The sequence below is a fragment of the Coregonus clupeaformis genome, chromosome 12 (genome assembly GCF_020615455.1).
Source record: "Coregonus clupeaformis isolate EN_2021a chromosome 12, ASM2061545v1, whole genome shotgun sequence".
Lineage (NCBI taxonomy): Eukaryota > Metazoa > Chordata > Actinopteri > Salmoniformes > Salmonidae > Coregonus > Coregonus clupeaformis.
The window spans coordinates 8,737,670-8,759,371 of NC_059203.1; the positions used below are offsets into that span (position 1 = coordinate 8,737,670).

At 42.3% G+C, this 21,702-nt stretch overlaps 1 protein-coding gene and 1 pseudogene across 1 annotated transcript; one reads left to right on the plus strand and one right to left on the minus strand.

Annotated features, from left to right (window-relative positions):
• Positions 1-21,702, plus strand: part of LOC121577760 — a 348,720-nt pseudogene that overhangs the window by 107,598 nt on the left and 219,420 nt on the right.
• Positions 835-20,133, minus strand: LOC123492076 (histone H3.3A-like). The gene is made up of 3 exons (XM_045224022.1): positions 19,992-20,133; positions 8,519-8,571; positions 835-1,242 (listed from the first exon to the last, which is right to left on the minus strand). Exons 1-3 carry the CDS (start codon positions 20,131-20,133, stop codon positions 850-852), a joined length of 588 nt encoding a protein of 195 aa, XP_045079957.1. The 3' UTR covers positions 835-849.

Consider the following 21,702-nt stretch of genomic DNA (forward strand, 5'->3'; position numbering starts at 1 on the left):
TAAAATGGATTAATAAAAATTTAAAATATCAATAAAAAACAGAAATACCTTATTTACAGTGGCTTGCGAAAGTATTCACCCCCCCTTGGCATTTTTCCTATTTTGTTGCCTTACAACCTGGAATTAAAATGGATTTTTGGGGGGTTTGTATCATTTGATTAACACAACATGCCTACCACTTTGAAGATGCAAAGAAAAAATGTTGGTGAATCACGCAAGAAATAAGACAAAAAACAGAACTTGTGCGTGCATAACTATTCACCCCCCCAAAGTCAATACTTTGTAGAGCCACCTTTTGCAGCAATGTATGATAATTCTGGATATTACAAATGTCTGCTTAACATTAAAGCAACTCAAAACCAGTAATAAAAGGGTATCACAACCTGAGAAAGGAACTAAAATATTAACTGGATAAAAACTTGGGAGAAATACATAAATGTTATGCTACACATAGGCCTTTGCAATATTTTGAGTCATGCAATGTATTTTTTATTGATCAATTTCAGAAGAGAATTAACAATTTGTAAATGTGTCCTGTAAACAGTAGAAATATTAGTAAAAAATAATGTAATAGTATTGTCAAAAGTAGGAGGGGAAATGCCTGACCAATCATGCATGCACCCTTTGCTGTGCTGATTTGCATACACATTAAAGGTGTGACTCAGATCAGCTTCAAAACAGATACATGATACACAAAGTACCCTAAAAGTCTGCTGCTAAGAGAACTAAGGGGGACAAGACTACACACACTTTACTTTTGTCACATCATTACTCAAATCAAGCTACTTATAAGGAAAAATTGGGAAGGGAGGAGAAGACAGACTGAGGAGAGGTAAATTAGGGAGGAGTCTAAGCACGCTCCCCACGGATACGACGGGCCAGCTGGATGTCTTTGGGCATGATGGTGACATGCTTGGCGTGGATTGCGCACAAGTTGGTGTCCTCAAACATACCAACCAGGTAAGCCTCGCTGGCCTCCTGCAGGGCTCCAATGGCTGCACTCTGGAAACGCAGGTCAGTCTTGAAGTCCTGAGCGATTTCTCTCACCAGGCACTGGAAGGGCAGCTTGCGGATCAGCAGCTCAGTGGACTTCTGGTACTGACGGATCTCACGCAGGGACACAGTACCAGGCCTATAGCGATGGGGCTTCTTGACCCCACCAGTAGAAGGGGCGTTCTTGCGGGCAGCTTTGATGGCCAGCTGCTTATGTGGGGCTTTGCCTCCAGTAGATTTACGGGCTGTCTACTTGGTACGGGCCATGGCGCCTATAAATGACCTTTGATACAACAGATAATGTAAAAAATGTGAAACTGGTCTTGTGCCCTTATTTAAAGCTCAATTTTAGTCTTATCTGACCAGAGTACCTTCTTCCATATGTTTGGGGAGTCTCCCACATGGCTTTTGGCGAACACCAAATGTGTTTGCTTATTTTTTTCTGTAAGCAATAGCTTTTTTCTGGCCACTCTTCCGTAAAGCCCATCTCTGTAGAGGGTACGGCTTAAAGTGGTCCTATGGACAGATACTCCAATCTCCGCTGTGGAGCTTTGCAGCTCCTTCAGGGTTATCTTTGGTCTCTTTATTGCCTCTCTGATTAATGCCCTCCTTGCCTGGTCCATGAGTTTTGATGGACGGCCCTCTCTTGGCAGGTTTGCTGTGGTGCCATATTCGTTCGATTTTTTTAAAATAATTGATTTAATGGTGCTCTGTGTGTTCAAAGTTTCTGATATTTTTTTATAACCCAACCCTGCCTGATCTGTACTTCTCCACAACTTTGTCCCTGACCTGTTCTGGGAGCTCCTTAGTCTTCATGGTGCCGCTTGCTTGGTGATTCCCCTTGCTTAGTGGTGTTGCAGACTCTGGGGCCTCTCAGAACAGGTGTACATATACTGAGATCATGTGACAGATCATGTGACACTTAGATTGCACACAGGTGGACTTTATTTAACTAATTATGTGACTTCTGAAGGTAATTGGTTGCACCAGATCTTATTTAGGGGCTTCATAGCAAAGGGGGTGAATACATATGCACGCACCACTTTTCCGTTATTTATTTTTTTGAATTTTTTGAAACAAGTAATTTTTTCATTTCACTTCACCAATTTGGACTATTTTGTGTATGTCCATTACATGAAATCCAAATAAAAATCCATTTAAATTACAGGGTGTAATGTAACAAAATAGGAAAAACACCAAGGAGGATGAATACTTTTGCAAGGCACTGTAATTTGGGAAATTATGAGAATATTTTTGTTAAGATAGGAATGTGATTTTAGTTTTATAACGAGATCATAGGTTTTCATATAAGCTATGCACGATGACTAGCCATGCCCAGAGTGAGCTCAGAGACTGTGTCAGCAAGTAGGAACGCCCCTTTTACCAGAGTGCATAAAAGCCTTGGTAACAAAATTTACATTAGACCAGAAAGCATGGAGACGGTAGTCCACATGTTTGAAATGGTTAGAACTTTGAATCTTAACACTAGGTGAAGAAGATAAACTCACTAGACCAGAACATTGCCAGTCTACAGCTGTGTTTGTAAAGTGATCTAGAACTTTGACTAACCACACAAGGTGGGAAGAAGAGCATCTGAGTTTCTGCTCTATTTGAACACTCCACTCCAAGCCTTGACAACTAAGAAGGATATTGCAGAGCCTTACACCGAAACGGGACACTAAAACCGACCCCTTCCCATAGAAGGATTGGTTTCAACGGAGAGATGATGAACAAAGACATCTACACGTAAATACATTCATGACTTCTTACCCAAACGGGCGGTGGTTAGTGAGCAAAGTATTATGATTACTTTGAGGGTAGCTTCCAAATGTATCAACGATAAGTTTGACTCTCTATTTGTCTCTCCCTCTCCCTACCTACCCCCCCGTCTTTTGATAACCAAGCAGTCATGCTGTTGTTAGTCTGCTAGGGACTTTTTCTCATGTATTAAGTATATGTATTCGTGTTATTATTTAGTTAGCTAGTAAATAATTAAGACAATTTGTGTAGTGCTGAATCATAAGTAAAGCTGGGGTTCTTGCGGATCCAAGAATTCTGCGACCGTTCAGAATGAGACTGATAAGAGGTAATGATTAATACGTTGACTGTTTTATACATATTGATAGGTACAGATCTTTAGAGTTTAATTCGGGAGATGGTAACTCTATAAACAACTTCTTCCGTGGTGCCCCAAATCCTAATGAGTTAATTGTTACATGATTAATTTAATCGAGTAACAATTAAACATAGTTGATTCAATAAATAACAGTCATCATACTAAAGTCACGTCACATATACTTTAGTGGAATTGGGATACATTATGAATGAAATTCAAGCCCTCTGATATGAAATAAATGCCTATTTAGGAATGTAGGTAAGTCAGCTAGCCTGCTACATCATGTTCCTTTGCTTTTAAGGGGTTCAAAGTAGTTGATGTGATATCTACTATCCTTGTTGTTACTCTTAACATTACATGTTTACATTTAGCAGATGCTCTTATCCAGAGCGACTTACAGTTAATGAGTGCATACATTTTCATACTGTCCCCCCGTGCGAATCAAACCCACAACCCTGGCGTTGCAAGCGCCATGCTCTACCAACTGAGCTACAAGGAGGCCTGGTTATATCATTATCATATTTTGCATTGCTAAGCATATGTATTGCAGCTGCCAGACCTTTTTTATGCAGTTGGAGGCTGGGCTCCATTCACTCAGTTTAGTGAGGTTTGTTTGGTAGTAAGCATTGCATGGTAGGATAGAGACAGATATGGAGTGGCTGCATAGGCTCTGTATAATAAATGAAGAATTGGCGACACTGCCTTGTTGACACACCAGATGTATAATGTAGCTGTGTGGTTGGCATGGCCATCTAGACCCATCTGGATATGAAGCACCAAGGCCATTATATGATATTCAGTATGCTCCAAACAGCAGGCTCTAAGTGATTTCTCTGGGTGTGGATGAAATGAAAAATGCTATTTGCCAGCCATCCATTTTACTCACCCATTTCTAACAACCCACTCCCTCAGAATCGTTTCACCCATAACATATTTTCTCTCACTTTTTTCCCACCGTCACATAATATAATATATGAAATCGTTAGAGGGCAGGTCGTTAAGGAAGTTATCTGCCTTTCACATGGCTTTTCATCCTGTTTCAGAAGTACCGTTCTGGCCTCCTTTTATGACTGAGGAAAAAGCGTAATTCAAAGGCTCCGGTGTTGCGGCGGTGAAGGTCACTGATGAGCGGAGAGGCGAGCAGACGTGAAACACGTTGAGCAGAGCGGTTAATTTGGTGCATGCTAATGTGACAGAATAAGAACATGTCGGGGTCAGAGGAGTGGGGGACTCCTGGTTAGGATTGATTTTGTGTGGATCTCTCGCTTTCTTTATTTTCTCTCTCTCTCTCTCTCTCTCTCTCTCTCTCCATGTCTCACTCTCACTCTCTCTTTCTCTCTCAGTCTGATGGTATATGAATCTCCTGTTCTCATGTATTTATATACAGTGTATCTACAGTCTATGCCTCATGTCCTGGGGTGCCTTATTCAAACTTCACTCTGTCATACCAACATGTTAACCATGCCTTTTAACATTACACACAGTCCGTCAGCTACATCTAACAACTTACTCATGGATTATGTGTCAACCCACACATATGTCCCTGTCCCTTTGACATCTCATTAGGTTACTGTATGTTCCATACACAGAGTCACAAATAGAATATAGAGGGTGCCCCATTGTCTTTGAGCCTGGTAACGTCAATAGGATCCAGCCTCCCCTATTGAATGCGTTATTTAGCATCCACTCTATCCCTAAGCACACTAATGAGCTACCTAATTGATTTAATGAAGTCCAAATGTCACTCATCATTCCTACACCTCCCATAAGGAGGAGGGAGATGGATCCTGGCTCTCTGGGGATACATAATGATTTTAATCTGCTCTCATGGAGCTCCAGTAATGGCCTGTAATGGGACAGCGCTAGAATCTGTTTGGTTCTGTTTTCACTCCCAGATGAATCACTCCACTCCCATGGAGGGAGGGAGGGAGGGAGGGAGGGAGGAAGATGGGTGTTTGGATGGACGGATGGATGGTTGGATTGATGGATGGGTAAACTGTCAGAAAGAAAGGAATACATAGAATACGTTACCATCTGCGAGGGAGAGTAATAGTGGCTTGGAGCTCATTAGTACTTGAGATAAGACGTTCAGCTCTTTCTCATTTCAACTGGACACAGCAGGGGCGGCCCTAAATGAAAGGTTACGTCTGAGGAGCTAACCTAATGAAGCAACATTTAGCTACAGTATGTAAGAGGGAGTTCACATGATTGCTTCATGTCTTTGACTTCTATGTCTGGCATTTCAACTATCCAAGGGCACTTGGCTTTGTTTTTGTCTATTAATTATGTGGAACTGTTTCATAATATCTGGCATAATATGTTTTGCAAAAATATGTATTGTGCTTTAATACAGTCCCATACCACTTTTCCCAGTTCAGATACCCAGACATCATGCCCATGGTTTAGTATCACACCCTACAAGACATAACAGAAATTGGTGTAATGGTAATGGTGGTCTAAGCAGTAGAATAGGTGGGTACTTTAGGCCTTCTCCCTTATACCCCCAGCTGTTAATTATAGATTGTATAAATCTATATGTAGATTATGGATGATTGTCATTATTAAATAACACTAACCTGTCCATCAAAGGCAGAGTCACCTGAAACTTGAAACGTTTTCCCCAAAGTCCCCCAAAGATATGCCTCCCCTGTCCCAGCCATGCAAATCACCAGGAGGACACATTGAAGTATTTAAATGTATTTAAATGAATTTAAATGTATTGCGATTAGTGGTGCTGCCTGCGAGCCAAATCAGAGGGATTGCAGTGTATTCATTATAAGATGTATTGTGCTTTTCACTCATATGAGAACCTCAGAGTCAAACCCGTAGACAGCAACTTTTTATTTGACTTCTAGTCACGTTAGACACTATGCTACACACTATGCTGCAAAGGTTTTGTCTCTGCTTCTTTTAATGATGCTTTGTCCAGATGATATACAATTCTGATTCTCCTCTCAAAAGAACAGGCTAAAGTCTTTCTTCCCGTTATTGTGAAGACATAGATTTAATCACACTGTTTAAACCTTTTATTTTACCACATAGAGAGCTTACCTGACTTTCTAATCGTTATTACATTATTAAGCTAATGTTATTTCTCTAGTCTTTGGTCTGCTGGCTGCAGCCAGCCAGGCAGGGGATAAAAGCTTGACTTTAGAGGATTTAAGTTCGCTAAATCATTCTAATTGAAAATAAGCAGGCAATGAAGCCTTTCATTCTGAAGGTTCTTTTGAAGTCAAGCTTTAATGGTTCTTTGAGTATAACAGCTGCTAAGACACTTATATTGCATACAAACATCAGATAAATATTGAACTTTAGATGATCTAATTCTACTCTAACACACAATTGAACAGAAAATCAACCTGATGCATGTGAATGGAGTTGCACTGAATCCAGGCGGAGGAGAAAATCAGAGGCAAAAGTACACTTTCTGATTTAACCATTCCTTTTGACATTATTTAAGCCTTTATTTGATACAGGCTTTGTTGACAGTGCATCCATGTGGAGTTATTTACAGTATGAATACAAAATAAATATTACACTTTAATACACTTGAGTGGGTACGAGGAGGGATTGTGTGTTTTTGTCAATGTGTGTGTTTATTTTTTAGCCTGTGTACTGTACATGAGTGGAGGAAATGTGAAGTTTAATCTATAACATCAGGTCTTGACCCATCAGCCCCTCAGAATCGGTCAACACTTGTAAGAAAAAAAGGAAGTATGAAAAAAAACTGAAAGAAATGGAGGGATCTCAATTACAGAAGTGGGCAACATGGAGTCGCTGGTCCAGGTCAGTGAGAGAGGCCGTGGCGGCCAGGGGTTAATTTCCTGTCTGGAGAGGACCGACGTGCAATATATGCCATGTAATCCACCAGCCCAGAGGTTACTGAAGCCAAGGCTTTCTACCCCGAGCTAAAAGGGCCAGGGTGGGAGAAACACAGCGAGATATTACTTGAAAACGTAGAGGACTTACAGTAAATGTAAAGAGCTGAACTTCTTTATTTGCTCTAGGATGAGCTGGGTTTGTACCTCTCAGAAATATACCATTTGTGTTCTATGGAGGGGCTCAATCAATGACCTGAGTGAAATTAGAGGGAGTATGATAAGACATTTTATAATCCATAGATACATCCGGCATCTGCACTTTCAATGTGAATTCAACATTGATTAACTCCTCTGTTTGTTCGACTGCTAAACAATTCTAGTCCATTATTTTCTTTGCACAGTCAATATGTAATACTATGGCAGTGAAAGAGACGACATTAAAATAGAATGTGTTATTTTAGGAAAGGAGAAACATATTTAATGGATATTAAGAAGTCAGTTATGGACCATAACGAATAAGGTTTGTGGGCTCATAGTGGTTTATTCTCTTCTTTCAAATTAATTACCTCACCAAGCAGTATACTGTATCGCACTCGTAAAAGAAACAACATTAGAAAACAAAACATTAAAAAAACTCCAGCCTTATCCTTCCTTCTTCATTGGATGCTCCTCTGCATGTTATTGTGGTTTCTGTTTGCAGTTTCAGGAAAGGGGAATGGGATTAAGATTAACGAGAGCTACTGGTGCAAGTCCCACAAGCCCCACAACCAGCAGCTCTTGACAACAGCAAGAGTTTTAGCAGCTGCGTGGAGGACAGACAGAATGGAGACTGGGGAGAAATGGCGGAGCAATGGCGGAGAGACTGGGGATGGCAGGGGCCTCAGGTTCTCAGGCTGTGTCTGCGATGTGAGGAAATTAGTTGAGTTCCTGACAGCTATCTCCTCCATCCCTCACCTGGGATGGCACTGTGGCACAGGACGGGCGCTGATAACCCAGTAATCACTTTTCCTGGACGTGTTTATTTATGAGCGACAACCCACAGGTGGATGCATTTTTTAATTTGCCATATAACTGCATTTGCGGTTAAATGGGGCATGGGCTAGATTACATTTAAAAGTCACATGGTTTGTTGCGGGGGAAAGTTTGTGTTTACAGTTTGTAGGGCAGGGCAGCGCTCTGAGGTTGTTTGTCAATGTTGATGACTTCTTGAACTTTTAATGAAAAGCATGTTGGTATTTGGTTGATTGACAAGTGTTTTAAAGAAGATTAAGCATGTTATTTGTGTATTTGTGCACAGCGCAGGGCCTCTGTTTGTCTTGTTGACCACACAATAAGCCACAGTGAGTAATGGGCCACAGCAAATTAGTCAGCTTGATTAACTCTCCAATATACATCTTGTCCTCACAAATTGTTTGTTCCCTTCTACACTAATAGTGTTTCTAAAGGCCTGTGTGGACGTAGCTCACTGTGACTGTGGTCTATGTTCCTGGAGCCGGCTGCTATAAAGGGAAACGTCTATACCTAGGATGCCAGGTCTGAAATGTAGTTAATGATTTGGAAGACAAACTCATTGTCCGCCGTGACTCACTCTGAATGATGATGTAGCCGTCTTTGCCTTGGCTTCAGGAGCAGGGAAAAATCCTAGAGGGCAAATAGAGAGAAAGAGAAAGGAAGTTAGCTCAGTCTGCTCATCCGTGTGACTTGTAAGCCAGATGTCTTGGTGGAGATTCTGGCCAGTGTAGAAGAGGTGTTTCAAAGATACCAGCCATTTAAGTTGATAGACAGAACCTAAGCCGCGCCTTTTCTCATGTGTTTCTGTGTGTGATGAAATCTGTTATGTTAGGAAATTGATAGAAGCTGGAATAGGCAATGGTTTTGGGATGTTTTGCTTTTACCGTAATTTTCGGACTATAAGCCGCGCCTTTTTTCCCATTTTTCGACCCTGCGGCTTATATAACGGTGCGGCTAATCTATGGATTTTTACAGCTAACGGCCACTAGAAGACCTCCTAAATCTATGGATTTTACAGGTAACAGTCCACCAACTTTAACTCTATGGGCTCTATGACCGGTCCGCGCCCCCCACCTTTAAGCGGCGGGCTCCAGCAGGGAAAGCTGGAGGCCGGAAAAGAGTGAGACAGGTAGCGCGCAAAAGTAAAAGTGGAACCGAGAGTGGTACGAGAGACAGAACGAGAGACAGAACGAGAGCAAGACAGACATACATTACGAGAGCGAGACAGTTTGTCTCTTTCCCGACAATCCCCTCTGTGCACGAACCCTTACATATGGTAATTAAACATTAAAACACCTGCGGCTTATAGTCCAGTGCGGCTTATATATGTACACATCATTCAATATCATTCAATTTAGCTGCTGCGGCTTATACTCCGGTGCGCCTTATAGTGCGGAAAATACGGTAGTTTGTCAAGCTAGTGGTTGGGCAGTCATACAAACTGCACCTCCGGTAAAGTAATCTTCAATTCACTTTCTGTATACACTGTGTACTGTATCAATATGGGAGCCAGGCTATGTTAAACGTTAGGCACTAGGGATGTGACAAATAAAAAATGTTGCGTAACGTTTAAACTGCCATTTTCTATCTGTTTTCCGTTAAAACGATAAGAAAAAAACATAAAATTCCACCTCAATTCACAATGCAGAATAATGGTTCTATTACCTATGTATGACGCTAGGGCCAGGCAATGAAGTTATATCTAGCGCGGTTATATACCCTTGAAAGTGCCTCAGCCATGGCATGTTTGTTTGTCTGTAAGGGTACACTACAGCTTTTTAAATGCTGACATGAAACCTTCTCTGGAGCGCAACTGAACAGGCATTTTACTTGTCTGTAAAGGAATGCCGCTTCTGATGTGGGACTAACGTCCATCACTAGGCAACCAGAGCTGTCAATCAAATAATATTGAGCTGCCTTTGCGCTGCCTGCTGTCTGTGTGCAGAGTCTGCAGACCACTCTCTCTTAAAGAAAGTACTTTAAAGTTCATTAAATACCGTGACTTAGGAATTGACTCCTAAGATTCAGTATTTTTGGAACGAAGGAGACTGATTAGTTGCCATACTTCTGAGAACACAAACACTCGCATATTTTATAGCGTGCTAGCGAGAGACGGAGAGAGAGGGGAGGGGCACATTATAGGCAGATCGGCCACCAGGCAGACAGAGTCAGAACCGTGTACTAGGCCTGCAATCAAAAGCTGTCTCTCGCAATTGAATGCTGTATTTCACAGTTTCTTGGCTTGCAATGTCTTGCAACTTCAGTAAAGCAGGGCCTATCATCAATTAATGGGCTAGGATATTCTACACGTAACAGACTGAAGACTGAACAGACACTCACATCATTAGTGAAGAGAAAGAGCAGGCGAGCCATCTGCACTGTGATTAAAATTTTGTGGGGGAAAAACTAAAAAAACATTGTTTTTCCGTTAGGGATTTTTCTTAACGTTAAGAATCCCAATTTTGTTTAAACGTTGTAACGTTTTAACATTCACACCCCTATTATGTAGAGTGCTGTGCTGCCCTTGGAGGCCATTAGAGAGTCCTGTTTTATTCATAGAGGCATGAAGGAGCTCATTTGATTGTCTATTAAAGTGACTCCCGCTCAGAGGACCTCCATGTCCTTATTGTTACAGCTATGGCTGTCAACCATGTTTCATTGTCGGCACTGGGATTATAGTAGACAAATAAATGCTCAAATTCTGTCCCAGCCAAAGCCTATTACAGGGCAGGAGACCAGGTTCTGTGAAAGGATGCACATGACCAGACCTAAAATCACTGGAGTAATTGGGTCTTAATTTGATTTAATTACAGAGTTCATTAGGATACATGAATTAAAGCTTGTTTAGCTTAGAGGCTAGTCAATTCAACTGCCACCAGTTTCCCTAAGAGAAATAAGTTGCTGTTCTTCTGTCTACTTCTGATAAGGAATTAGGAGGATCTTTAAATAAATGATGCATCCAAGCTGACTATTTATTCCCTCTACTCCTCTCCATATACCTCCATGGGTACCAAACCTGGAAATGTAGATTTATTCCAATAGTGACACCTCAAGGTATGAAAACTTGCAGCGTGACATGAATTCTAATTAAGTATTAATATCGCTCCCTGCCTCGGGCTGACGGCGGATGAGCCTTCACTTAGAATCATTAAAGCATCAGCAGGATGGGAGCAAAGTGGGCCTCTCATCCTGCTTACGTGGTTTAAGGCCCTTACTTCAGATCCTGTGTTTAAAGGCGTGCTGCTGTGGCTTCCCAAAACTCAACCCAGCAGGCTGTGTGAGTACTCTGGCGGTAACAGCATGCCCCTCTCTCTACCTCCTACCTCTCAGCTACTGGCTGGAGCCAGAGGATCTGTGCCCAGTGACATATGGGCCCTCTCAGGCATGATCCAGAGGGATGGTGGCTAGGCCTGGTTCCCCATGCTTGGGCTGGGGAGTGGGAAGGAGAGTGAGTGTCCAGTTAAAGGCAGGCAGGCTGACTGTGGACAGCTGAGCATGGGCTTCTCATTGCCCCCCCGGGGCGACTGCAGGACCAGTTGAAAAGCCAGCCTCTCAGCTCCCTGGGTTGGGAGAGATGTAAAGCACTTCAGACAGCAAAACAGACACATAGCCTGGGGCAAGAGTGGAGAGCCGTCTGCAATGACATTTGTTTGTGTGTGTGTGTGTGTGTGTGTGTGTGTGTGTGTGTGTGTGTGTGTGTGTGTGTGTGTGTGTGTGTAAGTGTTGTTCAATTACTTTTTCCACATTTTGTTGTGTTACAAAGTGTGTTACAAAAATTTCTAAAAACATATTTTTGCTTTTCTGAACTTTTTGTATTATGCTAGTTTGATTTTCACGGGGGCACGGACATCGACCTTAGGGGGTTAATATCACTATTGGCCTCATGGTAAAGTTTCCTTCCTCTCCGGCAACTGAGTTAGGAAGGAAGCCTGTATCTTTGTAGTGACTCAGTGTATTGATACACCATCCAAAGCCTAATTAATAACTTCACCATTCTTTATGTGATATTCAGCAGTTTTTTTTTTTACATATCTACCAATCGGAGCCCTTGCATTGAAAAACCTCCCTGGTCTTTGTGGTTGAATCTGTGCTTGAAATTCACTACTTGATTGAGGGATCTTACAGATAATTGTATTTGTGGGGTACTGAGATGGGGTAGTCATTCAAAAAACGTATTATGTGATTTGTTAAGCACATTTTTACTCCTGAACTTCTTTAGGCTTGCCATAACAAAGGGGTTGAATACTTTTTGACTTAAGACATTTCAACTTTTCATTTTTTTTGCCCTCAGAACAGCCTCAATTCGTCAGCACATGGACTCTACAAGGTGTCAAGTGTTCCACAGGGATGCTGGCCCATGTTGACTCCAATGCTTCCCACAGTTGTGTCAAGTTGGCTGGATATCCTTTGGGTGGTGGACCATTCTTGATACACACAGCAAACTGTTGAGCATAAAAAACCCAGCAGTGTTGCAGTTCTTGACACACTCAAAGCGGTGCACCTGGCACCTACTACGGTACCCCATTCAAAGGCACTTAAATATTTTGTCTTGCCCATTCACCCTCTGAATGGCACACATGCACAATCCATGTCTCAATTGTCTCAAGGCTTAAAAATCCTTCTTTAACCTGTCTCCTCCCCTTCATCTACACTGATTTGAAGTGGATTTAACAGGTGACATCAATAAGGGATCATAGCTTTCACCTGGATTCACCTGGTCAATCTATGTCATGGAAAGAGCAGGTGTTCCTAATGTTTTGTACATGCAGTGTATAGCATTTTGCACAAAATAAAACATTTTCATGCACATCTAAAATCCATGAATGAAAGATCTGAAAACAGTAATATTTTACACACATGAAAAAACACAAATGTGAAGAATTGGTTTTGAAAATAATCTCTTCATATCCAGGTGGTTTCTGTGCCGATCTAGTTTTCAAAATAACTTTTCAGTTATTAATGTGTTTATAACAATGGCTTATGGTCCATCCAAGAGCAAAGGGCTTAAATCAATATTGAGCTAGCAGCTAGGTCTTATTGATCACTAATGCAGACAAAATGCAGGTACATCATTGTAGCTCCAAACATTTCTACCCAATCTTTTTCATTTATCAGAGGAGAAGAGAATGTCTCTCTCAAGGCTGTGGTGAAAGTAATTCTGGTAACAAAACGATTTTATGAAAAATCTGAAGACTGATTGCATTATAACTTGAGGCTAACTACCATTTTTATTTCTTCACTTCACATCAGAGACAGCCGAGCCGGTCGTAACTTTATTGGAACATTTATAAAGACAACAGACAAAAAATTAAATAATTGTGAAAACACAAAGCAATATCGACACCGTGCCGACTCAAAATAGATGTAGACAAGCCAACACATAGCCTACCCCACATAACTTGTTATTTTCGGTTATTAAATTTGAGAGGGATTAAAAACAACTTGAAAAGACACATATGGTATGAAAGCAATTTGTTACGGTACTTCAAATTAGTGGAATTCAGATAACTTAAAAAAAAAATCATTGTCATTATTTCTTCTTTGATCTTGTTAATTTTACACTAACGGAAAATGTATTTTGCTGTCTAATGCTCTTTCCCACTCTCTCCATTTCTCTCTCCCTGCCTCTGTATCCATAAAATTATGTTTTTAGACCATGCACTGCTGATATGATTGTTGAAGGGGTGCAATGATAGTGCAGATTATGAGAGACCGTTATGCTGACACTACTGTAAATTGTTGGTGACCAGTGGTCATGATGACTAAAGATAGAAACAAACCCAAAGCAGCTCTGGCACTGCCAATATATGATAGCATATCAGTTTGATGTTGATTCAAAAGTTATATCACTTCATTCCAACTTTTTGGCCTCTCCTCTCCTCCTCTCCTCTCCTCTCCTCTTCTCACTTCACTTGTTTCTTTACTAGTGGAAGTTGAAACAGCTGGTAACTGTGGCTGGGTTTTTGCAAATCTTGTTAATCTCGGGCAGCTGCTGTGAGGGTCATTGAGGCACGTATGCGCTTGTGCTTTGAAATCATTATCTGGCTAAAATATGGATTGCTTTCCTGGGGTCCCTGAGGATTGGCGTCACACCACCAGACGAGGGTGACAATGATCCGGGCGCTTCTGCGATGTTCTTCCTCTTTATTATTGTTGTTTTTCCGCGAGGGAATACAACATTCTCCAGAATGCCAGAGAACCACCAGGGACGTTTCTCTTTCTTGATAGCAGGCTGAATGCTTTGATCAGTGTTGCGTTCCCTTGCGGATTTGCCCTTAGCCTCTAAGCAAAAACAAAACCGTGTTCCTGCTCAGAAAGAAGTTGCTTGTAATGCCGATTTAAACTCTATAAAGAAGAAAGACATTTAGCCCTGTTCATTTGTTGAACGCAGTGAGCAATCTAATCTTCTTTCTTTCAAGTATTAAGTCAACCTCTGATGGTTAGAGATTGTTTAGAATATTGCCCATTACTTGGCTTTTCAAGTGAAAAGCACCTCTGTAATATTCTGCACCTTTGCAAAATGTCATATGAATCAGCCAATTTTATCAGAAGTATGTTATTTCTATGCTGTCTTTGTGTTCTTTGATTGTGTGCTCAACATTTGTATAAAGAATGCAATTCAAACATTTAATATGCTCCATGTCAATAATATAGTGGATCTGGGAGACAGGGATCCTAAAATGGTTTGTTTGCTTCATAGATGATGGATACCAATGCAGGCGAGTAAAACATCTCAATTCTCTTTAAAGTTGAATCAATCTAAACGTTCTCACTTTATATCTTCTCATGTGGGATTTGAGTACACATGCTCTCCTTCTTTTCCCTGCATCCCAGTTGGCTGATAGTTACAGAACAGAAAAGACAAATACACTAACTGAAAGAAGACTGCAATAAAGGACACATGAGAGCCAGGCATCATTCAATTGTATTTGTCATAGCTTGGCACACTGTAAAACATTACTCCAAAAGGATTGGCCTGATAAACATTGGTGTAAGACATTTTAGATAGATTTGACTACTGTGTACATTATGATACTGTTTTCTATACCTTTAAAAAAATTTGCATTAGTTGAAAACAGATATTAGATATGTCTAAACAGTCATTGAAATTGAAATAAGTACAAGCTTAAATGGACAATAACTTCATACATCTTGAACCCCCAAAAAATGAACACCTTTGCCTTTCGTTAACTAAAACTCGCACTTGACTTTCTACTACTATCACTGACTTTGCTGATAGCTACTTTATTGAGGGAAAATGTACTTACTGAGATTTGTGGTTGTCTCACCTAGCTGTCTTAAGATGAATGCACTAGCTGTATGTTGATCTGGGTAAGAGTGTCTGCTAAATTACAAAAAAGTAATGTAAATTAACATTGCACCTACCACTACACTTGATCCCTTTAAGCTTCTCCACACTGTACACAAACACAACAGTGCTCTTTAAAACCAAAATCACCTCAGCTACAGTAATTGTGGTGAAACATAATGTGAATGCGTATCCTCCACAGCTTATAAAACCTGGCCAGAAAGACCCATCTTTCATACTGAAATACATTTATTTGTTGTCACCTAAGCGTTTCCCTCAGTGTTCCTCCTTTGGTCAATCCTTCATCTCCATGCAGCTCCAGATGGGCAAAAACTAAACACAGGGAGCCATTTTGTCATCCCTCACAACTGCCTCCCCCAGAACAAACAGCATCCAGGCATCCATGCCCCTGTTGTCTGTTATCATCAGATGGGAAACACATTCAGAAAACAGGCAACTACTTCCCAGCTTAATGTTTGGGTGGAAACAATAGCCCCTTGAAGACTGATGCTGCTTTGTTGATAGCATTTCCCTGGAACAAACAGTATCTGACAGAGTCAAGTTACCCCCTCAGGCTTGCTGTTAGGGGACACGACAAACAAGGCTTCTGGATCAGACTTCATAAGACACGTCAAGATCTCATCAAAATGCTCTGCCTGCATTTGTCATACAGATACACCAGATCATATTCAGATCTCAATATGGTTATCACTCAATACAACATTCCAAATTCCCTCAGAGAAATGAGTTCTATAACATCTCTTTGTGAGCGCCATATCTGCTGCAGCCCTCATCTTGAGGATAAAAATCAAATCAAATTGTATTCGTCACTTGCTTTGTAAACAACAGGTGTAGACTAACAGTGAAATGCTTACTTATGGGCCCTTCCCAACAATGCATAGAGAAAAAAAATTGAGAAATAATAGAAAAGTTTGCTATATACAGTGTATTCGGAAAGTATTCAGACCCCTTGACTGTTTCCACATTTTGTTACGTTGCAGCCTTATTCTAAAATGGATTCAATTGTTTGTTTCCTCATCAATCCACACACAATACCCCATAATGACAAAGCAAAAATGAATGAACAGCATTCAATGAACAGCATTCTCACATAGGTGTTCCTCTTGTCAAGGTGGGAAAGGGCAGTGTGGATGATGGACGTGATGGACTTTGATGGGCATTTCAGAGGGTCCGTGTTCTACAGAAAACGGACAGAGAAGGCTTAGTGCTTTGACAACTCTCTGTCTCCAAGGTCCCTGGGTTTTCGACTGCTTTAACCCTGTGATCCGGAAAAGCAGCTGCTGCTCCCTGACAGTCTCTACATCGAACAGGAAGCGTTTACCACAGATATTGATTTATTCTCATCCCTCCCACCCCCGTCTTTGTTTAATCATATCAGATTTGGAGGTTGGTTCAGCATTGATAAACTTGATTGCCCAAGATAAGACTGCCAATTCCTGTCTAAGGGTTGTTTTTGAGACTGACTGTATGTAGAGCGCTTGAATTTAATTTGGCCTGACAAAATCAATGTGTTTTAGAGAATCCATCAAGGGGAAATTTTAAAAACTTTGATCGGTGCCGATGTCGTTTGTAGTCTGTTTGCAGTGATGGACCACTTTAAGAGAATTCCCATTATTCTATTCCAGCCGGCTTCTTTCTTTGAAAATCCACTTTGTAAATTAGGCTTTTATATGACCCTCTATTTTCACTATATGCAATTAGCTACTACATCACTGGCAGATAACATAAACTGCTCTGTCTAGAGACAATAACAAACATACTATGGCATTTCTGGGAAATCATGTTAATTTTTGTACAGTGGAAAATATTATATATTATATAATATTAGATGTACTTTCTGTCTTTTTGTCCTTGTATAGTTACCTATTGTGAAGATTTAAAGAAAATGAAGTCTATGCATTGTTTCTGTTCCATGCTTCAATGTGAAAGGTCCACTGGGCGAGCTTTCCCTCTGTCTTCTGTTGGTGGTGTAACTATATCTGAAAGTAGCATTAAGCCTTTACACCTGTACTCTGGCTGTTTAAAGCCTACCATGATCCTGCAGAGATAAAGAGTTAGAGAAGAGAGTTGTATTTGTTATCCGGAAGAGTCCTAGGGCTTTACTCTACCATCTCTCCATCCAGAGATGTACTCCTAAGAGTGCAGATGTCCCAGGATATATTCTTGACTTTTTATTTTTGTTGCGGATCGCTCAGGGCGGCTTACGACTGTCAAATCCTAGCTGACGGTTAAGTGATAATTGCAGTGGAAAGTTTTGCCCAAGACACTTGGTATTGAATAAGAATTGCACTAGCTATTGACAGGAGAGATTGGAAATCCTATTTAATGATGAAAGGCGAGTGAGGTAACGTGAGAAATCATATCCCAGCCCCTCCCCCCCATTCAACCACATGTTGCTGAGGGATAGTGCTTATTGCCTATTGCAGATTGAAAAACAAACCACAATTGAGCCACCATTTAATACTTTTCGGTCACTGTTGACATTGCAACCGTTGTGTTGTTGAATTGGGATTTCTTTTGTAGAATCTTTCAATATGGCAGATCATCTCTTGAACTCCCACCCATGCATATTACGGCCAAATCCTATAAATTGCTTTTCATGCCTCTTATTATGCACTGCATGGATACTCTCATTGAAGACCTGCAGTCAATCTGTCATGAATTAAAGGTGCTCATGTCAGTTTTATGGACTGAATATGAAGTTGCCCAGACGTAATTTCAAGCCCTGCATCTCCCCTAATATGATTATTTATCCTTCAGTTCCGGTATGTTTCAGGCCAGGGGGATTTTCCTGTCGTAAATCACCAAAGAGATGCAGCACTTGAATAATTCACTCAACCAAGATGGGGTGTGTATTTGCAAAGGGGTGTAATGGCACACTTGCATGCCCTTGTGTTTAGGTAGAGGTTCTATCTATACCATATATCACGTATACAGCCCCTGGCACAGAGGAGCTAAACAGCTTTCACATGACCCACACGCCATATTGTGAGCTGAGGTGTGTCATTTATGTTTGATTGATATATACTGTAGGTTGGAGCTGATTTGATTTAGGCTTTGTCTTCAAATCTGCAGCTACAGATTCCATGTTGTAAGGTGGTTGTGTGATCGATAGGACAATTATATAGTGGAAAATAGAGCCTGACTGGTCTTCATTGGTTCACCTATATTATGAGGTGATTATGGGCTATGAATTCAGACAATCAGTCAGAAAAATAAAAACAAATGAAGTATTTGTGTTTGTAAATGGATTGATTCAGTTTTAGCTCAAGTTTGTGAGGTTATCTGAAATAAGGTGTATCTCTTGAAACTTTGCATGCCTTGTGCAGTCTGAAGGCACACAGAGTTACTCAGCTAGAACCATGCACTCCTTCCTGTAGGAATATCTATATAGTCTGTGTCCTGCCAAGACTCATGTACAAACAGTACTACAATACCTGTCAAATAGTCAGACGGAGGGTGTTGAAATGAAGGTCAGATATTCCTGTTGTTTTTGTTTTGCCTTGAATGGTGTATGTTTTTGACTGGATGTTAAAATGAGCAGACATTTTGTGCCAGAGGCAGCCTCAGCCTGGCACAACAAGGCTTTGTTCTTCTGAAAGGAAAATCATGGGTAGCACCTATTCCTATTCCATTCTCTCATTCTCTATGCACTGCTTGTCAGCATTGACTTGTGGGTGCTGTATGAGTCTACCATGCCTATCTATACCCACTCATTGTCAGTGTAGGCACATCTCTCTCTGCTGCTGTTTCTACACTGATCTCTCACAGCCAATACCCCATTTTACAAAAGAACACATTGAAAAAAAATGAAAAAGTAGTAATGATATAGACGAGTCTATTCCAAACAAACCAAAATTGGTTATGTGAAAGTTCCCAGAACATTCGTTAGGTCGTGGCAAATGTTCTCATGACACAAAAACTGTCCAGTCGTGGTGATGATTATACAATGTGCAAGAACGTTCATAGAACACATTTAATATTTTAAGGTTCCCAGAATGTTTTATTAGGTTGTGGGAACAATGTCGGGACATCACAAAAGATATGTTCCCAAATGCAAAAACTGTCCAGTTGTGTGGATGATTCTACAATGTTTATTTTAGGGTGCAAAAAATATTCACAGCCGATCTGCCAACTTCTGCCTGTAGCGTCCGAACCGTTTGGGCTACAATTTGACCCCACTGTGCAAAGGCGAGACACTCACAAATATGTACATGTCAGTTGTTTTGCTCTAGGATGCCTACAGGCCTCACAAGACTTGTCTGAAGGTTCCCCCTGTACCAGTAAAAAAAATAATGGAAGTACAGTATATATAGATACTGTTTCATGCCAAAAATATGGGGTTAAAAACCCCATAGTGTCTAGTTTGAGAAACAGGCGCCTCACAGGTCCTCAACTGGCAGCTTCATTAAATAGTATCCGCAAAACACCAGTCTCAACGTCAACAGTGAAGAGGCGACTCCGGAATGCTGACCTTCTAGGCAGAGTTGCAAAGAAAACGCCCTATCTCAGACTGGACAATAAAAAGAAAAGATTAAGATGGGCAGTCTGAGATATGGCTTTTTCTTTGCAACTCTGCTTAGAAGGTCAGCATCCCGGAGTCGCCTCTTCCACCCGGGGCATGGGGTAGGCATCAAATTTACTGACCTCATTCAGGCCCCGGAAGTCGTTGCAGAAGCGGACGGTTTCGGTACCAGCACTATAGGGCTAGACCACTCACTGTGGGACTCCTCCAGTACCCCCATCTCTAGCATTGTCGTCACTTCCCGCTGGACCGCCGCCCTCCGGGCTTCTGGTATCCGGTATGGCAGTTTACGCACCTTTTCTCCTGGGCAATCCTGGGCGCGTTGAACCTGGGCCATGTGCTCCCTCACCACTGGCCAAATCGCTTTCATCCTCCACGTGTTCCACCACGCTTCGCAGGGGGGTCGTTTGGTCCTCCCAGACCTTCTTGGCTAGGTCCATCAGTCCGCAGGAGCTCGAATGGGGAGAACCCAGTGGACGCTTGGGGCACCTCGCACACCAAGAACATCAGATGGGGCAGCTGCTGGTCCCAGTTCCTCCCGTCTCTCTCGATGACCTTCTTCAGCATCTGCTTTAGGGTCTTATTGAAGCGTTCGACTAGCCCTTCCGTTTGTGGATGGTACACGCTGATCTTCACCTGTTTGATTCGTAAAAGATTGCAGACATCTTTCATTACACAAGACATGAAGGCGGTGCCCTGGTCCGTTAGGATTTTCCGCCGGATACCCACCCGGCTGAATAAATGGAAGAGCTCCCGTGCAATACCTTTTGCTGCCGCCGTGCTTAACCGTGCGTAATCCAGGATTACCAGGATGTATTGGTGTACCCTCGCGGTCTTCACCAATGGACCCACCAGATCCATCGCCAACCGCTGAAACGGTGCCCCTATAATGGGCAGGGGAACCAAAGGGTTTATATAATGTGCCCTCAGGGCTATGATCTGGCACTCCAGGCAGGTACGGCAGTAGTCCTCCACGGCGTGCTTCACTCCGGGCCAGTGGAACCGATTCCGGTCCCCAGGTGTGCCCCGAGCAGGTGGATGTGGGCGAGCTGTAAGACAGTACTAACATACTGGGTGGGTAGGAGTAACAAGTCTTTCATCTCCCCATTGCGCTTTACTACCTGATATAATAAATTACACTTTATTGCGAAGTGTGGGTAGCGCCACTCACTTATCCCGGGTAACAGCGCACCGTCCACTGCGATCACCTGGCCCCTCTCGTTCTGGAGGTTGGGGTCCTCTAACTGGGCTGTCCCAAATTGGCCTGTGAGGACTCCCGTGTCGGGTGGCCCATCTGGTCCCTCCATCTCCATAAAGGGGAGCTTGAGGTCCTCCTCGGATGATGGCTCATTTCCCGGCGCGGGGTCGTCTCCCTACTCCTGGTCTGACTCGGTCCCAGTGGACACCTCTTGGGGCGTGGGTTGTGCAGGCTACCGTCCATTTTCCTCTCCTTCCTACCTCACATGCGCGCATCCTCAGGTCCTTCCTCCACAGTGCCTGGAAGAGAGGGCAATCTCTACCGAGGAGAATGGGCATGGGCAGGTTAGGAATTGCCCCCACGCACATCTGGCACTCCCCCTCAGGGGTGGTTATCTGCACCGGCACAGTTGGGTACCTCTTCGTGTCCCCGTGTACGCAGGACACCGTCATCTCCTCATAAGGCGCACCAGGTCGCTCATCTGGGCGTGGGGGGACATGGTGGAGTCAAACGCCCAGCCGTGGACCAGTTGTGCACGGCTTGCAAGGCTGAATCGATAACGGCTCAGGATCTCACGTTTGAGTCCCTCATAATTCGCTGCCTGGTCGGCGTTCAAGTCGAAGTAGGCATCTGGGCATTCCCGGAGAGGTAGGGTGCCAAAAGGCTGGCCCACTTGGGTTTGGGCCACCCTTCCCGCTGCACCATGCT

What these genes read in the sequence shown, in the direction of transcription:
- LOC123492076 (XM_045224022.1), bottom strand. Translation starts at nt 20,133, where the DNA reads ATGGCCCAGGTTCAACGCGCCCAGGATTGCCCAGGAGAAAAGGTGCGT. An exon ending in GGTACTGGAGGAGTCCCACA is followed by an intron (nt 8,572 to 19,991) that starts GTGAGTGGTCTA and finishes TTTGCCCTCTAG; the next exon opens with GATTTTTCCCTGCTCCTGAA. An exon ending in CGGCTACATCATCATTCAGA is followed by an intron (nt 1,243 to 8,518) that starts GTGAGTCACGGC and finishes CGTACCAAGTAG; the next exon opens with ACAGCCCGTAAATCTACTGG.